The sequence below is a fragment of the Diuraphis noxia genome, unplaced genomic scaffold (assembly GCF_037042655.1).
Source record: "Diuraphis noxia isolate RWA-SAM2 unplaced genomic scaffold, SU_Dnox_SAM2 contig0002, whole genome shotgun sequence".
Taxonomy (NCBI): domain Eukaryota; kingdom Metazoa; phylum Arthropoda; class Insecta; order Hemiptera; family Aphididae; genus Diuraphis; species Diuraphis noxia.
The window spans coordinates 38,484,136-38,502,840 of NW_028301712.1; the positions used below are offsets into that span (position 1 = coordinate 38,484,136).

At 27.2% G+C, this 18,705-nt stretch overlaps 2 protein-coding genes and 1 long non-coding RNA gene across 6 annotated transcripts; 1 reads left to right on the forward strand and 2 right to left on the reverse strand.

Annotated features, from left to right (window-relative positions):
- Positions 1–682: 682 nt before the first annotated feature.
- Alg9 (alpha-1,2-mannosyltransferase Alg9) lies at positions 683–12,999 on the reverse strand. 2 transcript variants are annotated; one of them, XM_015509668.2, is made up of 14 exons: positions 12,625–12,998; positions 12,394–12,535; positions 12,096–12,301; positions 11,047–11,160; positions 10,880–10,990; positions 10,558–10,645; positions 10,256–10,462; positions 2,250–2,372; positions 1,971–2,181; positions 1,517–1,652; positions 1,333–1,456; positions 1,090–1,220; positions 804–962; positions 683–722 (listed from the first exon to the last, which is right to left on the reverse strand). In XM_015509668.2, the coding sequence occupies exons 1-13, from the start codon at positions 12,687–12,689 to the stop codon at positions 809–811; spliced, it is 1,812 nt and encodes a 603-aa protein (XP_015365154.2). In that variant the 5' UTR covers positions 12,690–12,998; the 3' UTR covers positions 683–722; positions 804–808. The 2 variants fall into 2 exon arrangements, with proteins under 2 accessions (XP_015365154.2, XP_089074941.1); XM_089218815.1 differs by having other exon boundaries at positions 683–962; positions 12,625–12,999.
- LOC149058425 (uncharacterized) lies at positions 3,907–6,381 on the forward strand. Its single transcript, XR_016190153.1, has 2 exons — positions 3,907–4,059; positions 5,883–6,381. It is a non-coding gene; the product is annotated as an uncharacterized LOC149058425 (long non-coding RNA).
- A 2,014-nt stretch (positions 13,000–15,013) lies between the features above and the next one.
- Positions 15,014–18,683, reverse strand: LOC107162664 (uncharacterized). 3 transcript variants are annotated; one of them, XM_089218816.1, is made up of 6 exons: positions 18,182–18,678; positions 17,924–18,103; positions 17,023–17,106; positions 16,761–16,928; positions 15,483–15,647; positions 15,014–15,403 (listed from the first exon to the last, which is right to left on the reverse strand). In XM_089218816.1, exons 1-6 carry the CDS (start codon positions 18,363–18,365, stop codon positions 15,213–15,215), a joined length of 972 nt encoding a protein of 323 aa, XP_089074942.1. In that variant the 5' UTR covers positions 18,366–18,678; the 3' UTR covers positions 15,014–15,212. The 3 variants fall into 3 exon arrangements, with proteins under 3 accessions (XP_089074942.1, XP_015365155.1, XP_015365156.1); XM_015509669.2 differs by having other exon boundaries at positions 15,480–15,647; positions 18,182–18,671; XM_015509670.2 differs by lacking the exon at positions 15,483–15,647 and having other exon boundaries at positions 18,182–18,683.
- Between the last annotated feature and the right edge of the window lie 22 nt (positions 18,684–18,705).

Genomic DNA, 18,705 nt, shown 5'->3' on the forward strand with positions numbered 1-18,705 from the left:
ATCTGTAAAATTTAAAAACAAGCAAATGTTGACCAAATTACAAATACATTTCGTATAAATTTAATATGCAAAAGCTTAACTAAACCTGCAATAATGCTAAATGTATAATTCATATCTTGATGGATACAATTAGGCTTGCTAAATATTTAAATAAGTTTTAAAAAAAAAACATGAGACATTATGAGATCATTTTTCACAATTATTCAAATTGTAATGAATATATTGTTTGTTTTTAAATATAAAATAAAATGTAGGTTTCAATAACTCTTATGCTCAAATACTATTTAATTTTATACTATGCTGATAATAAAACTAAAAAAATATTTAATTTTTCTGATAGTCTAGAAAATATAATAGGTAATGAGATAGTTGAAATATTGGATACCAGAGTTGGTGAAGTAACGGTCAAATCATTTTGTCAAGCGAGGGAAGATACCTGATTTTTTACCACGCTCCATTTGATTATTAAAAATATAACATATGGTTATCAGCTCTAAAACATTGAAAAAAGGTCATGAAGGGATCCTATCCTTTCCACCCCCTGTTAACATAAATTAAACTTGAAACAGTGACCTACAGAATGTAGCTTGGCAGTGTATTTTTCAATAACTACATTGATGTAGAAAGGTATAAAATTGGTATCACATAAAACCATTTACTAGTGATTTGTGAAGACTTCAAAAACAAATAATAAAATAATCGTATAATAATTTCATTGACACCTAAAAATATATAATACAATAAGAATTTTATAAAATAATTGTGTTAAAATTAAAATTTTAATTATTTTTTATATTTTTTACTTTGTCTAAAACACATAGTTAATTGGTAAATCATTTTCTGTGTGAGGCTTAGTATTCATTGTATTATAATCAATGCGCATAAGGAGATTGTAAGATGAAAATTTAACATTTTCTTCCCAAAAAAATGGAAAATAAAATGTTCTGTATAACTGTGGTGTTCTGTAATGTAAAAGTAAAATAATTTTAAACAATTTTTTTTTTTTTAAAGGCTGAGAGTATTACATTTTATAAGTCTTCGATTTGTAAAGCAATATTACTATTTAAAAATATAATTACAAATTCTTACTTTTTGTTATCTAAAAATGGTATAGATTTCCAAATAATCCATTGCGAATTATTTTCAGAATAATTAGGTTCTAATTCTGAACTTTGATTGTTATTCAGGTCTATTAGGAAATGGCACAGTCTAATATCACTCTGAAATTAAAGTAACATTAGTAAAAATTCAAAAAAGTAACACCATTTATTTATATGTCATTAATTACACAAGTAAGAACATAGTATGTTCTAGTAAAATGTAATTACTTACATATTTATCTAACTCTTCTTTATTTTGATCATTAAAGTTTTCAACAACTTTGTGCAAAGATTCCTGACTAAAACGACCAGGTAAAAGTCCTCGGAATTCTGATCTAATAAAATGCATTTTCCATCTGTAATAAAAAATAAAAAATATAATAATATCAAATAAATAAGAATTAAAAAAAAATTACCTATCATTTGGTAAAAAAAATGATGAAGGATATCTATGCCATTCTTTGCCAACACAAACATTTATCACATCTGATTCAGGCAATGTAAGATAATCATTACTCAATTGAGTGTAAGTATCAATAGGTGCATGATATGCTAAACATAATAATTTAAAAACAAATGATTATTTTTATGTAACATAAACATATAGTTTAAATACATCAGTATAGTCAAGCTTTTGCTTTGTGAAAAACAGAAGGTAATTAGTTATATAAATTATAGTAGAGGCTTAACTAGGATCTTTCATAAATTTGGTGTCCTGATGCTATGGATATATAACATTATAGACTTGTAACAACCTACACACAAATATCATTTCATAATTTTTCAGAAATGGGAGGTTACAGCCTCCTTGGATCCCCACCTAGCTACAACACTGTTTTATTATGATTATTATTTACAATAAAAACAAACCTTTAACTAAAAGAGTGCTTCGCGACAATCCCATTAATAAAAATACAAAGAGAAAGGGTATGTAAACATAATCAATCAATTTGTTATACAACTTGAGAAAAGTAAAACGGAGAATAACACTTGAATGAAAATTCATATCTTTAATATATTCTAATAAAATAGATGATGCCAGTTGTATCAATGGGTAAACAGGAAATAAAAATCTTTCTTCCTAAAAAACAAAATAATAATAATATTCATTATTAAATAATAACTGAAGTTGTTAAAAATATACTTTACCTTATGTGGTTGTATTATAAATACAAAAATCCATAGATACAATGGTGATAAATATAATATCCATATTGATTTGTTATTAATATTGCTTTGTTTAGAAAATCTGAACCCGATTTTTATGAGAATCTAATAAAATAATTAAGTAAATTATATTAATTCTTTAACATTAAAATATTATTTATAAAAATTAAAAATAATTCGGTGTCCCACACTTGTAACGTGTGCACGCGACGCGCGACGCGTAATTTTCGATCCGTTTACTATTAAATTTAATACTCTTAAACAGTGAAGTTTAAATTACATTTTAAACGTGTCGATTCAAAAAAAATTGCTGTTCTTATAATATTATAACTACGCACTAGGTCCGTTACATTAGCACCACCATATTCAAAATTCCAAACAAAAAATATACCAACGATTATTATTTCATTTGTACACATTTGTAATCCTGATACAAATATTTGTACACCTCCCCAAATGCCCCAAAAACCATTTTTCCGCGGTGGTGTTAATGTAACGTTACACCAGCACCCCACTTTTTGTACATTGGACTTAGAGACTCCAAAACGGTACCAACGTTTGTTATTTCATTTGTACACATTTGTAATCCTGATACAAACATTTGTACACCTCCCAAAATGCCCCGAAAACCATTTTTTCCTCGGTGGTGCTAATGTAACGTTACACCAGCAACCCACTTTTTGTGAGTTAATAAATTAAAAAAGATAAAGGTTGCATACCATGATGAGACATTTGACTTATAAGTTATAACAATCCTTGAATTTGAGACTGTAGCTTGTTAGTTTCATTCAGTCATGAAACGTGTTCTTAGTGCAATTATATTATGGGGCGTTGTCACTATAGTTTCCGAATTGGTGATAATCCGGGTTTTTAGAGATGAATTCTTGTTACACATACAAATTAAACACACAAGTTCCAGTCCAATCGTACCACCTCTTACAAATAGCTATTTGCCATAATTGTCAGGCTTAAAGATCAATAAGACCTTGTACTTGGTTGTGTGATTACAATTGTGATATCCATTAACGTTAGTTTTATTTCAAATGTAGGTATATCTATTACCTATTATTTAGAGAAGAAAAAACGGAGAGTGTGTCTGTGTATGGTACTGGTACATAATATATAATATTATTAACTATATTATACTTGTCTATGAAATATACTCCCGCCCACGAGAGAATCGCATACCTCGAAATAGTTTATATATCTATTGTCGCGAGTGCCGCTTGCCTTATTTTCTCCCAGCATAGTTTCATCCCTATTACTGATTGGCGTGTAGGTATACGGGATAAAGAAACACATAGAAAATACATTGCGTCATCGCTTTGGTAATATTGTGTACCTAATAACTATATATTATAATAATATAATATACGGTATTTTTTGTTATGAACATATATATGATATAGATGTGCAAAAATATTTGTATGAAATACGTTATAACGTAAAAACTATTTTAAAACAAATAGTGAAGTTGTTGTTACTGCTACTGCACTTATACCTATATGAATGACCAATATGACTAGGTATATGGAGGGGTGACGGATGCGCATTGACTGACGCGGTTATGGTCTTCATGTCATGGGTTGGAGTACGTATACATGTTTTTGGCATCGGAAACATTGAGTTACGTGGGGAGGATGCAATAAGTTCGCTTGACCAATTTTAATTTTTTTTTTGTCACAATAAATAACTCTCCCAGCTATGTAAAGAAAACCAAAGGTATCATCCTCGATAATTGATAAAGAGATTATAAAATACAAGAATGAAATCATTGACGAAAATAGCCAAAGTAAGTACACTATTTTGCAATGTATGTAACTATTTTTATTGTGTAGTGAGAGGAGAGCGCATGTCGTAACTCGTAAACCGTCGTACGCTGTCTCGTACGTCGTCACCAACCAACGTGCCTACCGCCGTCGGATGATTGGCTTACGTCGTCGGCCGTTGCGGATAATCGTGGATAATCGATGTAAGGATAGAGCACTCATTTTTATTTTTGTATATTCTTTGAGCACTAATTGAGCACTAAAAAATGGTAGTACTATAGCGGGAATTAGTGCTTTTCATGATCCCGCTAACTTCACGCACCTTCGCGCGCGGTGGTTTGTAAGCGTACGAGACAACGTACGACGGTTTACGAGTTACGACAGTCCACTTTAGGTTTTTTAGATTTTATTTTATTTTACAGTGCTTTTTTAATTTAACTCGCCTTTTTTTGTAAAATTAAAAAAAAAATGTATTCAATAATAATTTTTTATTCGATTCAGATTTTTTTTTTACCATAGATTTTTTATTCGCATGAGATATCTAATGTGAATACAAAAATCTAAATATAATAAAAAAAAAGCGGGTAAGTAAGTCGCTCTGCTGTTCAGTGATTTACAAGTGGGTTACTGTAATGGATGGTATTAAATTTGAATTCAATGATATAATATCATTGTATACGAAAAACAATTCTGATCGGAGACGAGTTTTCAGTCTTGGATATTTTATACAATATATAGTTTAAAATAAAATAAATATATTAATTATATTATTTAAAAAAAAAAATTTAGGTGCCTATAAAATAAATTCCAAATTAATCAAATTAGATACATTATGTTACGTGGAACCTTGTTTCAAATTTTCAATCTTTAACTATAAAAGTTACACATTTTATAAATTTTTAACAACTAAAGAATTTGTAAATTTTCAATTCAACAAATTTTGTCAAAATTTGAACTTTAAATGGTTATAAAAAAAAAAATCGTGCCTATGTATTTTTAATATTTTCCATCTGCTATTAATTATTATATTAACTTATGGGAAACCTTATATTAAATTTTAAAGTTTTTTGACCCAACGAATAAAATTTTATTAACATTTATAGAATAAAAAACTAAAAAAATGGAAAATTTCAAATGTCTATGAATAACTTAAAAATTATTGAAATATTTTGAAAATTTTATCAAGTATAGGAATTGATGAAATAAATATTTGGTGTAAATTTCAAGTTTCTACAATTATTGGTTTTTATATAACAACAAAATAAGAATATGGGTACAACAGAAATTGAGTGAATATCTAATATTGTTATTCAAATACTCATAAAAATTTAATTTGACTGTCCAGTAGAAATTTTTTTTTTTGATAAAAGTTGAAAAGCTCATGGAGTATCTTGTATAGAATTTTTAAACCTTAGATTTAAAAAGAAAAATTTTTATGAATTTCTAACTCAAAATAAATTGCAAATTTTTGTGATTTTTAAGTATTTTGTCAAAATTCGAACTTTTAATGCTTATTAAAAAAAATTGTGACTATATATTTTTAATATTTTTAACTATTATTGAAACAATATATTAGAAGTCTTGTATCAAATTTTGAAGCTTTTTTACCCAACGAATAAAATTTAATTGTCATTTATAAAAAGAAAAACTAAAAAAGATTAAAAATTTCAAATGACTATAAATAACTTGAAAAAATTTGAAAAAGAATGTACATACTGTGGATGTTTGAGAAATTCGAAGTCGAGACCAACCACACAAAACTAATTATGTACCTTTAGGTAAATAATATTACTAATTATATTTTAACCATAAAATAAAATAAATTATGATAATTTTCTTTTTGTAGGATTAGAAGCATCAACGAGTACCGGAAACATTGAACATGTACAAATGGATTTGATAAAACAAAACTTTGCACGATCAAATCTAATAAAACTAGATGATATTGAAAAGTTGTTAAAGGTAAATAACGAAATATACCATCTTAGAGGTGTAATCAATTTTTTCGGTGGAGAGAGAAGTGGTCTTCGTTCTAGTATTGGATATTACACAGCTAGCACACTAAGAGAAAATGGTCAATGGGAAACATACGATGACACGAAGCTCAAAGCCAAACCGACAAACACATCAGTTAAAACAGATGTAGAATTTTTAGTTTATACTTTATAATAATTTAAGTACAAAATTATTTATAAAATAAATGTATTTTCAAATTGCAAACTTTCATTAATAGGTAATTAAGAAAGAATGTCACTGTTTTATTAATTTATCAAAAAAATTTTTTTTAAATAAATTTTATATTGAATAACTTATGAAGTTAAATAAAAGGGAATGTTAACTATTTATTAATTGTTGGTTAAAATTAATAATATAGACAACCCTATGTACAAATGAAATAACAATCGTTGGTACCGTTTTGGAGTCTCTAAGTCCAATGTACAAAAAGTGGGGTGCTGGTGTAACGTTACATTAGCACCACCGCGGAAAAAATGGTTTTTGGGGCATTTGGGGAGGTGTACAAATATTTGTATCAGGATTACAAATGTGTACAAATGAAATAACAAACGTTGGTACCGTTTTGGAGTCCCTAAGTCTAATGTACAAAAAGTGGGGTGCTGGTGTAACGTTACATTAGCACCACCGCGGAAAAAATGGTTTTTGGGGAATTTGGGGAGGTGTACAAATGTTTGTATCAGGATTACAAATGTGTACAAATGAAATAACAATCGTTGGTATATTTTTTGTTTGGAATTTTGAATATGGTGGTGCTAATGTAACGGACCTCTACGCACTTCCCCTCTCCGTGGACTTCCCCTAAAGGTGCGTTCCCACTGGCGTGCGGCTTCAATATTTTGGTGTAGACGCGAGTCCATGTGGTTTTTGTAGCCGATCGGCCGAAGCGCCCGAGTTCCCGATGGTTGTCGGTAAACATCAAAGAAAGCCGCGTGGCATATATTTAATGGGGACGTTGGCCGATCGGCCAAATGATGATTTTTATACAAAATTATATTGTAATTAATTTAATTAATTTTAGATGATATTCCCTAATTATTAAAAACTGATTTTTAAATATAATTACTAGTATTATTTTAGTTAAATATAATTTGTTTGGAAATCTATCTATGTACGTGTTTTGTACATATTTCAATGTTTTTTAGCTAACATTTTTGGTTTTATACAATGTACCTATATTGTTAGAAAAATAGTTTTTTCGAGTCATAGATACTCAGACTGATTGGATGAACTGGAAAGCACACTTATTATTATTATCACAAGCATATTGCATATATGGTGTTGGTGTAAATATGTAAACTTTTGAAATGATTGTATTTATATATATATAGATTATTTTTGTTGGAATTGTATAAAACGAGTTACCTACTATTATTTTCGATTAATCATACCGAAATATTTTTCTCAATTATTAATTATGAAAGAATAAGGGCAGTGGCGTATCTATATAATTAAGCACAGGGGTGCACCTAATTTTTCGGGCTCCTTATAAAATTTCAGCTGTTACTTGTTGATTTGGCCAATTAGGAGCTACTCAAGGGCCCCACTTATAAAACACAGCTAACGGGCCCTGGTGCAATGCACCTCCTGCACCCCCTCTAAATACGCCACTGAATAAGGATTAAGGGACATTTCGCGAAAGGTATAATATATATTATAGTGTATAATATTATTAATGACTAAGTATTTTAATTCTAAGATAATCAATACTCAGATAGTAATAACTACAATGTTTAGTAATTTATTAAACTGAGACTGTGACATCCTAAAAAAGTTTCTAAAACTTCCGTTGCATCTATATTCTAGATTTAATATATCAGTATCATCTGATATTAAATCGGATAAAAGATTTTGGCCGTACCCAGAATCTCCGTGGTTTTGCTTTTTTAAATAATTTTTATTCACAATGCCTATGAACGCCGCGGCAGCCAATAATGCGTCCTGATCACACGACATTTTAATCAAAACTAAATAAACTAATACTGATTTATATTGATTATATTTTGTTGCTGGGAAAAGGCCGATTGTAGTGTAAAGCCTCAAAAAACACCCACACCTAACCTATCTTACGCTCAATCAACTAAAAAAAAACAATACAAATACACCGAAAAACCAACCACACTTAGATATTGCAACTCAATTAACTGCTCGACATACATAATTTATAAATGAACTACAATCACTAATTATTCCTCTTACTTATATCACTTCTTACAAAAGTAATTGAAAATGTCATAGATAAAAAATGACTTCAAACCCAACCAATGATTCCTCCTTATTGATATTCCTTTGGAATGCCAATGGATTAAAACAGCATAGTTATGAACTTTTCTACCTTATCCATAATAAAAACATAGATATATAGCCCTCAATACTGAGACGTAATTATCAAAATCTGCAAACATAAATTTCAATTGCTACACAACTATTAGAGCTGACCATCCCGATGGCACATCCCACGGGGGTTCTGCAATAATAATAAAATCCTAACTTTTTTATAATCAAATACAAAATATCAACAAATCGTACCTACAAGCAGCAAATATCAAAATAAAGATAAATCATTTAAACGTTACAATCTCATCAGATAACTTTCCTCCAGGGCAACAAATCACAGAACCAAATTCAGAAAGAATAACAGCAATAGGTACTTACATCAAATAAATTTTCTGGTATTGCATCTCAAAATTTACAATTATATTTAAATAAAATAGAATATTGGTCCAAAAACTAGAAAATTAAAATCAATGACAAAAAATCTGGACAGGTGAATTTTTCACTAAACAAAAGAAAATGGCCCCCACTAAAGTTCAATAACAAACCAATTCCACTTCACCAGTCAATCAAATACCTAGGTATAACTCTGGATAAAAGATTAACCTGGTCAAACCACACCAAACAAAAATGAAAACAACTTAACTCCCGCTTCCATCTACTTACACCTTTACTAAAATCAAAATTGAGTCTCAAAAACAAATTACTCCAATACAAAGTAATCATTAAGCCAGTAGGATCATACAGCATCCACATTTGAGGCCCAGCAAAACCCACAAACATTCGACCTATTCAAGCTTTTTAGTCAATTACCCTAAGACTTATCACCGGTGCTCCATGGTACATAACAAATGTAGCCCTCCATAATGACCTAAAAATACAATCAGTAAATGAGCTAGTAAAAAGTCACTACAAAAGTTTCCATTCAAAATTAACAAACCACAAAAACCCCTTCATTCAAAATATGTCCTCTCTTACATTACCACAAATTCACCATCGATTAAAAAGAAACTAGTCTAGAGATCTCCTAAATAGATAGAAAAATTTTTTTCTGAGGTTCTGTTATTGAACGGCCTCCTTTTCACATTATTCATGTTTTATATTTTCTATGTTATGTTATCCTAATTACTTATTGTTTTTATAGTAAACAGATTAAATATATTTAAATAATAATTAAAAAAACTAAAAATTAAACAAAAAATATTTTTATCTATTAGAAAAATTATTAAATGATTAGAGAAAATATACTGTTATTACTGAAATACTACCTATTACAAAAATTATTTTGTAACAGTTTGATTTTATGCTACGAGTGCATTCAATTCAATATAAATAATTCCCAAATGCATTTATAATTCAAAATTGTTTTTTCAGTTAAAAGAAATTTGAGAAATAAATTCAAAGTCAATTGAAGTAGTACAAAAAGATAATTATTATATTAAGTTTAATTCTACAGGGTGTCCCGCGAGGATTTATCCTTTGAGATATCTCTTGAAATAATGGAGAAAAAAATATTAAAAATCAAGAAATTAATGAAAATAACATTTTGAAACGTCAATATTCTCAGAAAAATAAACTCTACAAAATGGCTATAGTCATTTTTTTTGGAAATGATTAAATAAAAAATATGTTTTTTTTTTAACTTTTTTAATGAAACATTAAAATAAATTTAAAAATGAAATAATTGAAGTTTTTATCCCTGTGAGTCTTATAACAAAACTAGAATTTTATCTCACGAAATAGTGGAGATATCGCAATGGGTAAATCTTTGTGGGACACCCTGTATATACAAAAGACAAGAAAACTTAGCATTAATTATTGAAAAAATATATTTTATCAATAGCTATAGGTTTATAAATAAACATTAAAATAACAATTAATAATTACTTATCTGATAAAAAATTATTTTATTTTAAAAATTTATATACATACCTTTCTCAATGCAATAGCAATAGGAGCCATCAGTGAAATTATAAATACAACATTGAAATTAAGGATACCATTTAGTATATAAAAAGTCCAATGTTCAGTACCATATAAATTAGGACCGTGACTAGTAAATAAATTGTAAAAAACAATATTGAACGGAGCAATTACAAGCTTTCCATAAAAATATGAATCTGTAGCAACTTGATAAACCTATAAAACAATAAGATTTATAAATGATAAATAAATAAAAATAAAAATATAATGTATAGTTATACCTAACTTTTAATACTATAATTTGCACTTACTAAAATTGTCCCTAATGATATCAAACACCATTTAATAAATAGCAAATACTTTTTGTTTCTAAGAATGATATCACAAGCAAGTGGTAATCTGAAATTGAAACGCAAATATAATATTAATATAGTAATGGTTCTATAAGATACTTTTTTCTGAAGTAAAAATCATGCATATCAAGTTGTAAACCTAATTTTATTTTTTTATTTATTATTAATATAATATGATATAAACCAAAATACCAAACTACTATTAAATTATAAATTAATGAAATTATGAATGACATAAAAGTTTATAAATAATAATATGAATTAGATATAGATTAATAACCCGATTAGACATGAAAATGGCCAACTTAAAAATGTTGACAGTGCAGTTGTAAAAATTGCCAGTTCATAATTTTTGTTTAACCAAGCTCCAATAATTAAGAAAGTCATGTACCTGGAAAAAGCAATTTTTTAAATCAATTTCTATAAATATTTCAATTTTATTCTTACATAGAAAAACTTGAAGGCAAATATACAGTAGATGCAATAAACATTCCAGGGCTAAAAACTGTTATAAATAAGTAATAATTACTAACAGTGGATGAAATTGTTTTTGATATAGCTCTGAAATGTTAATAAAATAAAAATCATTGTTAATTTGATTACATTGAATCAGTGGCATACTCAGAGTGAAGGTTGGGATTATATAATACCAACAAAACCATTGCTTTTATTTTCTAAATCGAATATAAAAAAGTGTACATAATATAATATTTATACAGGGTGATTGATTTATCATTAAACACTCATTATTTCAAAAAGTAATGACTTTTTTCAAAATATTTTTTTACATGGTGTCAAGTTGTTAAAAATCAACGTTTTTATTAAAAAATTATATTTTTTAATATTTTTTATCCTTATAATTTTTTAAGTTTTTTACTTTTTTGAATGACAACATAGTTTTAATTTCATATTCCAAAGCAGAATATTTTTCTAAGTATTTTGATACATAGAAATCGAATTTGGAGCTAGTAGTTTATGAGTTATATGTATTTAAAGTTTAGACAAGCGGAGTAGTGGACAAACATTTTGCGGGGTAACCCTGTACCATTCCACTCTGCCAATCTAAACTTTAAATACTTATAACTCATAAACTACTAGCCCCAAATTCGATTTTTATATATCAAAATACTTAGAAAAATATTCTGCTTTGGATTATGAAATAAAAATTCTATGTTGTCATTCAAAAAAGTAAAAAACATAAAAAATGATAGGCATAAAAAATATAATTTTTTAATAAAAACGTTGGTTTTTAACAACTTGAACCCATGTAAAAAAATATTTTGAAAAATGTCAATACTTTTTGAAATAATGAGTGTTTAATGATAAATCAATCACCCTGTATATATATTTAATAAATATAAATATATATCTAATGTGTATAATATATTATACATAAACAATATCTGATAAATAAAAATGTTTATCAACCTCAACCAATTTTAAAGAACTGAGCATGCCGCTGCATTCAATTACGTTCAATATTTAATAAAATATACTTGTAAAAGTATAGTTCACAAAGTGAACTAAAAAGCGCGAGCACACAGCGTATAAGGTAAAACAACATGATTTTTCTGGTATTAAACAAAGCTTTGTAAAGGTACACCGGCACTGCATGAATAAGTATGTATAAATATGATCGAAGAGCATAAGGAGGAGCATATTCCCAGGTTTGAAAACCACTGTTGAAAACAAAATAATGAGTCTAAAACAGAGAATTGATAGTTAGTAAATCGATTTATTCTCAGAACAAAAAAATTAAAACTACAAATAATTTATAATTTATATTGGATTTACCGGTTCCCAGTAGTTAAATGTTTCATCACAGTCTGAAATGTGAACCAGAAACGCAGCAAAAAACCTAGCAGTCAAAATAATTTTCAAGGGTGCATCAAATCGCGTAAACCAATCTATTTTGTGGACGACTGTATCGGTTTTGCTACACAAAACACATAGATATATTAAAATTCAAACAAATTAAAATTTTAAAAATGTATATGTTTGTTACAATGTAGAATTATTAATTACTCGTTTTTTTTCAATTTGAGTTTCTTCATTTCTTTTTTGACTTTTGGAGTATGCCTCGAAGCCATAATTGAAAGTCAAATGGGAATGGTTGCAAAATATATCAATGAAAAATCATTGTTTCATTACGTTGCTGTTCAAAACCTGTCTACGTATACAGTTCAATATTCGGTACTCGAATATCAAATTGCATAATCGTAAATGTTTACTTAAAGTCTACATAATATTATTATCTAGTTATCTACAATATAAATTGATTGTATTAAGTTTTTAATTGGTAATGGGTACGATTATCAAGCATAAATGTAGCAAATGGCGAATAGAATTACACTTTAAGCATAAATAATCGCATTGTACATTCATACAACAATGAACAAAACACAAAATAACAAAACGAAATACGAATTATAAAATATGAATACTTCAAAGTTCAAATTTAGTTTTTTCTATGGATTTTGATATCATTATATCACAGTGATTATATTATCATCAATTATCATTTACCAATAACAATATTATTACCTTACGGACTAGTGTTTACATCAATTATTATCATAATGCTTATACTCTTATGAGTTATGGAGCATGACTATATTGACTGAAAAAAAAAAAGTCATATCATGGAGTATGATTGGAGCCATTTCCCGATATTATATTATAATACCACAGAACAATATAGAAGCGACACTCTGCAATCCCCACCTGCTTGGTGGTCGATCTCTGGTGGTTTAGTGTTGAAGTTGTAAATGATTACCTGGTGGTTTAGAAGTGTTGTTATGAACGATTTTTTTTTTGAGATAAACGGTTTGTTGTTTGTTTACGTTTTTGACTAAACGGCTTACGGGCTATGGCTTTACTACAACATTTAACTTATAATTTTTCGCTAAACACGTTCAGTAATTTTTTTTGTTTTAATTATTGTTAGTAATTATAATTATAAATAATAATTAAAACAATCATGGTTATGACGTGTGCTGCATCGTTTTGTTCCATTACTATAATATTATATTATTATAAAACATTGCACACAGGCACAAAAATGAAAAAAAACATGTTTGACGATATAATATAATTTATTAAAGCATAATAATAAATAATAAATTATGGAATTAATAAAATTTCTGTGTTATCATAATGGTATCAAGTATCAACTATCAATTATTGAAATATCTGATATGAGCCGTCAGCTGATTCTCATAACTAACAAAATGGCAGTACCCATGAGCTCAAGGCCATGTCCCCACTTTTTTCAATTAACATTGGGATTTGGGAGAGTGTCGTAGGCCTGATAATACTGAAGATTGAAGCATTTGAAGCACATTAGCACATATAATCGAAAAAAAGTTGAACTAATTTATTAGTTTTTGAACTCTGGAAAGACTATACTTTATTGTACCTATTTAAATTTCAAGCCTTATCTAGCCATAAAAGTAGGAACATTTTTCAATTTTTTACTACAAAATAATTTCTTGTAATTTTGACAAATTGTGTCAACATTCAAACTTCAAATGTTTAAAAAACTAATTTTTGGATTAACAATAATTTATTTTTGTTTTTAATTCCAAAATAACAACTTAATAGAAATCTTATTTTAAGATTTCAATCTTTTTAACAGAAAAACAAATTTTGATCGACGTCTGTGAAACAAATTCTTAAATTAAATGTCAAACTAATTAGAAAATTAAACTTAAACTATATAATAAGTAAAATATAATTCTATAAATTTGGTGAAAATTTAAAGTATCTAGTTACTTATTTGTTTTTTGAGTTACTATAAAATAAAAAATCTATTTTATCAAAAACTGATTTCACTTAATGAATTTTCCTGTTTTAGAGATTCTAAACAGAACAATGAATGTAGATAATGATTTTACAATGGTATTTTTTTTTTTGTGTTGTTCACAGATGCTAAGTAGCTAGATGTTTTTTGGCATAACTATTAAAAATAATAAACTAGATATATGATTTTTTCCACTGTATGTTAACACTACTATTTTCTATACACCATTAAGTATTTTGATTCTTTTTGAGCTATTTATAGCTTATTACATTTTTGATTTCAATAAATATTTTTTTTTTAATGTTTGTTGATAACAAATTTTAGTCAAGTCAAAAAACTTAAAATTGTAATACAAAGTTCATCCAAGTTGTTATCAGTGTAATTTAAAAACCAAGTTACATACTCACAAGATACATTCAGTAGAGCATCTTTTTCTTTTTATACTTAAACATGCTGGCTATTTCAATAATATTATATATTCGATTAACCGGTTATATTATATTAATTGTTTTCCAAAATTTAAACATTTGAGTGGAATGATTTTAACATGGAATCGCAAATCACATAATATGATAACTAGATATTATTGTAATAAAAAATTGATGAAAATGATTCAATAAATAATATAAATAATTTTATATACACACCATTTTGTATAATAATTAATAATTAATAATGTTGCATTAAATTAATGAAATAAATATAAATGAGGTAGACACAATATAATAATAGCTATAATAGAAAATCAGTAACATAATATTATAAAATTAAAATAGCTATTATTCATAAATATTAAATACAAAATGACAGTTTAAGTATGTTGAATTACTCTAACTGGACATGATTCAATCTTGTTCACAACTTTTATAACAGAAGCACGGATAACATGTTCATTTAAATTAATGTTCTCAGATTCCAAATGCGTGTTTCTTACATGGCGATCCAAATTATCTTTACGTGTGAACTTCTTCATACATATGGGACAGTTCAAAATATTTTTTTCTATAAAATTTGATAAAACCATTATTTTAACAACAATAATTAAAATGTATTATTTTATATGATGCATATTTATTACTACTATGAGTTCCAAGATGTCTTTGTAAATAACGCTTTTCTCTAAATCGTTGATTACATAAATAACAAGCCAGTTGAGTAGAGAATATATGTGTCTTTTGATGTGAAACCAATGCATCTTTCAAACTAAATTTTCGTTTACAGATATCACATGAAAATGCTTTAGTTCCTGAATTTAAAGTATAACTAATTCCATTAATTTATTCTTTAGTTCAGATAAATAATATATTTTTAAGGCCAAATCAAATAAATCTAAAAGAACTAAGCATTAATGCAGTTTTTTTTTAATACGTAAATCTAAAATGACTATTATTTATTATACGAGGTGTGGCAATTAAATAACGAGAATTTTTAATTTTATAACATTTATTTAATATTTACAATGATTTATACACCCATGCCTTCACAGTACTCTCCTCCAAGTCTAACACACTTGGTCCAGCGTTCTTCCCATTTCTGGAAGCACTCCTGGAGGTCTCCAGAAATTAAACTCTTCAAAACCGTTGTTACGGCACGTTGAATGTCCTCCAAATCCTCATAGCGATGCCCTTTCATTGGTTCCTTTAACTTTGGAAATAGCCAGAAGTCCAGTGAAGCCAGATCAGGGCTGTACCGTTGGTGGGAGGAGCGTTGTTATGTTCCTACTGGTCAAAAACTGTTGAACTTTTAATGATGAGTGTGCAGACGCATCGTCATGGTGAAGGACCCAACCATTTTTGGCTAATTCCGGCCTCACACGAGACATTCTATGACACAATCGCTTAAGAACTTCAATATAAAATACTCCTGTCACTGTTTGACCTTGTGGAACAAATTCTTTGTGCACAACACCCCTAATATCGAAGAAACAGATCAGCATGGTTTTGATTTGACCTTGCATCGCCTTGCGCTGATTCTCGACTTGATGCAAAACGTGATGCCCATTCGTACACACGTGGTTTTGATAAGCAGTCATTACCGAACACACGCTGTAATTTACGAAAAATTTTGGCCGTTTTTTCACCAGATTTCACCAGAAACTTGGTGACGATTCGTTGCTCGTTTTTCACGTCACACATTTTTGTACGTCACGACACTACACTACTAACTTTAAAAAATCGGAGAGCACAAAATATAACACCGATCACTATCAAATTTAGCAGACTTGTGTATTACCTCGTGAACTTAAGGTCAACAAATTTTCAAGGTATTAGTGTTACCACTATAGGAGATAGAAACAAATTCTCGTTATTTAATTGCCACACCTCGTATATGACTATACTATTATTTTAAGTACAAATACCAGAATGTTTCCTAATGTGGTGTTTCTTTAGGCATTGCTTGTTTTTGAAAAATTTTAAACATGTTGCACATTGAAATGGTTTTTCTAGAGCATGAGATTTCATATGAACTTCTAATGATCGCTTTCTTTTGAAACCTTTTGCACATATTGCACAAAAATGAGAACGTACTGAAATACATTAATGCAATGCAAATTGTAATTAATTATATTTTATATGAATACCATAAAGGTACAATTATTATTAATTTTTTTCAATTATTACCTGTATGTACTATTTTATGTTCAATCATTTTAGATTTAGTGAAAAAACATTTATCACAATCCAAGCATTTAAATGGTCTTTCACCTAAATTTATTCAAAAAAAAAAATAATAATAAATAAATAAAACTTATTCAACATGATCAATACTAAAAAAAAAAAATAAATTCTGAAGACTTAATAATTTGTATAACAAAACAAAACCTAAAACACTAAATTTGTGCAGACAAAAACACATAAGGTTGCTATTATTGTGCTTTATGTATAGATTGTAAATATAGTTAAAAAAATAAAAGTAATTGTTAAAATTTGAGAATAATAATTTTTATTCGATTATTAATTTAATTATGTAATTTCCACTAAAATAGTAAGGCAGTATACACAGTGGTAATAATTAAAAAATGAGATACAGTTAAACCATTAAAATAATTAATGAAACATCTAATTAATTAATTAATAATGTACCAAATGGCAAATGGTAGTAGAAGAAAGTAAACAAACAATAATAATATTTAGGATTTCAAAAAATAATTGATTTAAGAAAAAAATTTTGTATTAGATTTTTAAGATTGTCGCTAAATTTAGTTTTACTAATTACTTTCAAAAAAATAAATCAGAAGTACCAATTTTCTTCAAAGGTCCTTAAGAACTTACTGAACTTTTAGGACCACCAGTATGTAATTTTTATGATACACTACAAAATGGTTGTTTTATAGAATTTAGTAGTCAGTCATTGAGATAATATAGGGAATATAATAATTACTGATATTTAAATATAGATTAAAATATTATTTCTAAAATAGATTTTATTAGAAAAATAAAAATAATATCCGTCGTTACTTATAAATATACGAAAAAACAATTTTTCATTATAGTATATGGATTATTGTATTAATATGTTTACCTGAATGTGTTAACATATGATAATCTAAATGTGATTGGATTTTAAATGATTTATTACATTTATTACAAATCAATGGTTTTTTTACTCCATCTCCATTACATGTTAAATGATAGAAACAATTCTTTTTTGAATTAAAAGTTTTTTTGCAAACAGTACAATTATATTTAACACTTCCATCACCTATAAAATTTTCATTTCAATATATTATACATAAAATTAAGCTTTTAAATTACATATACAAAATAAATAGTTAATTACATTCAATTGAAGAAATGTGGTCAGGAATTTTAAATGGTTTTCTTTTAGTTTCAGCCATTGTATTATCAGCTCTTGTGTCCAAGTCATAACTGTTTAGCTGATTTTTAACATTCGTATTTAACATACACAACTCTAGTGTTTTGTTATGGACTAGTTCTTGGTCTTCCGCGTCACAGTAATACATAATTTTAAGAATGTAGTACAATATTAAATATTTTATGCACCAATACAATTAAAAATATAAATTTTGTGATGTGTGATAAATATAACATAATAGATACATATGTATATATATATATATATATATATATCGACAAATAGGTAGTTTTAATCTATAATACTTTTCATTAAAATTTATATGTAAATAATAAGATTAAAATTAACATATTAATTATTAGTATTTCTAAATGACAAAATGTTAAATTACATTAAGTCATTAACAATTAACAATTAACATTAATTAATTATTTTGATAGAAAATAGAATTATTGAAAACAATGATTATGTTATGGTAAAAAACTAAA

Bases quoted from the DNA above. Each gene is read 5' to 3' on its own strand.
- Alg9 (XM_089218815.1), bottom strand. From the start codon at position 12,689: ATGGCTTCGAGGCATACTCCAAAAGTCAAAAAAGAAATGAAGAAACTC. The intron at 10,646-10,879 runs GTTATTAATCTA...TTTCAATTTCAG, and splicing joins CCATTTTCATGTCTAATCGG to ATTACCACTTGCTTGTGATA. The intron at 1,653-1,970 runs GTTTGTTTTTAT...TATTATGTTTAG, and splicing joins AAGCACTCTTTTAGTTAAAG to CATATCATGCACCTATTGAT.
- LOC107162664 (XM_015509669.2), bottom strand. From the start codon at position 18,365: ATGTATTACTGTGACGCGGAAGACCAAGAACTAGTCCATAACAAAACA. The intron at 17,107-17,923 runs GTAAACATATTA...GAATAAATTTAG, and splicing joins TCATATGTTAACACATTCAG to GTGAAAGACCATTTAAATGC. The intron at 15,648-16,760 runs GTATTTGTACTT...CTTTAAATTCAG, and splicing joins CCACATTAGGAAACATTCTG to GAACTAAAGCATTTTCATGT.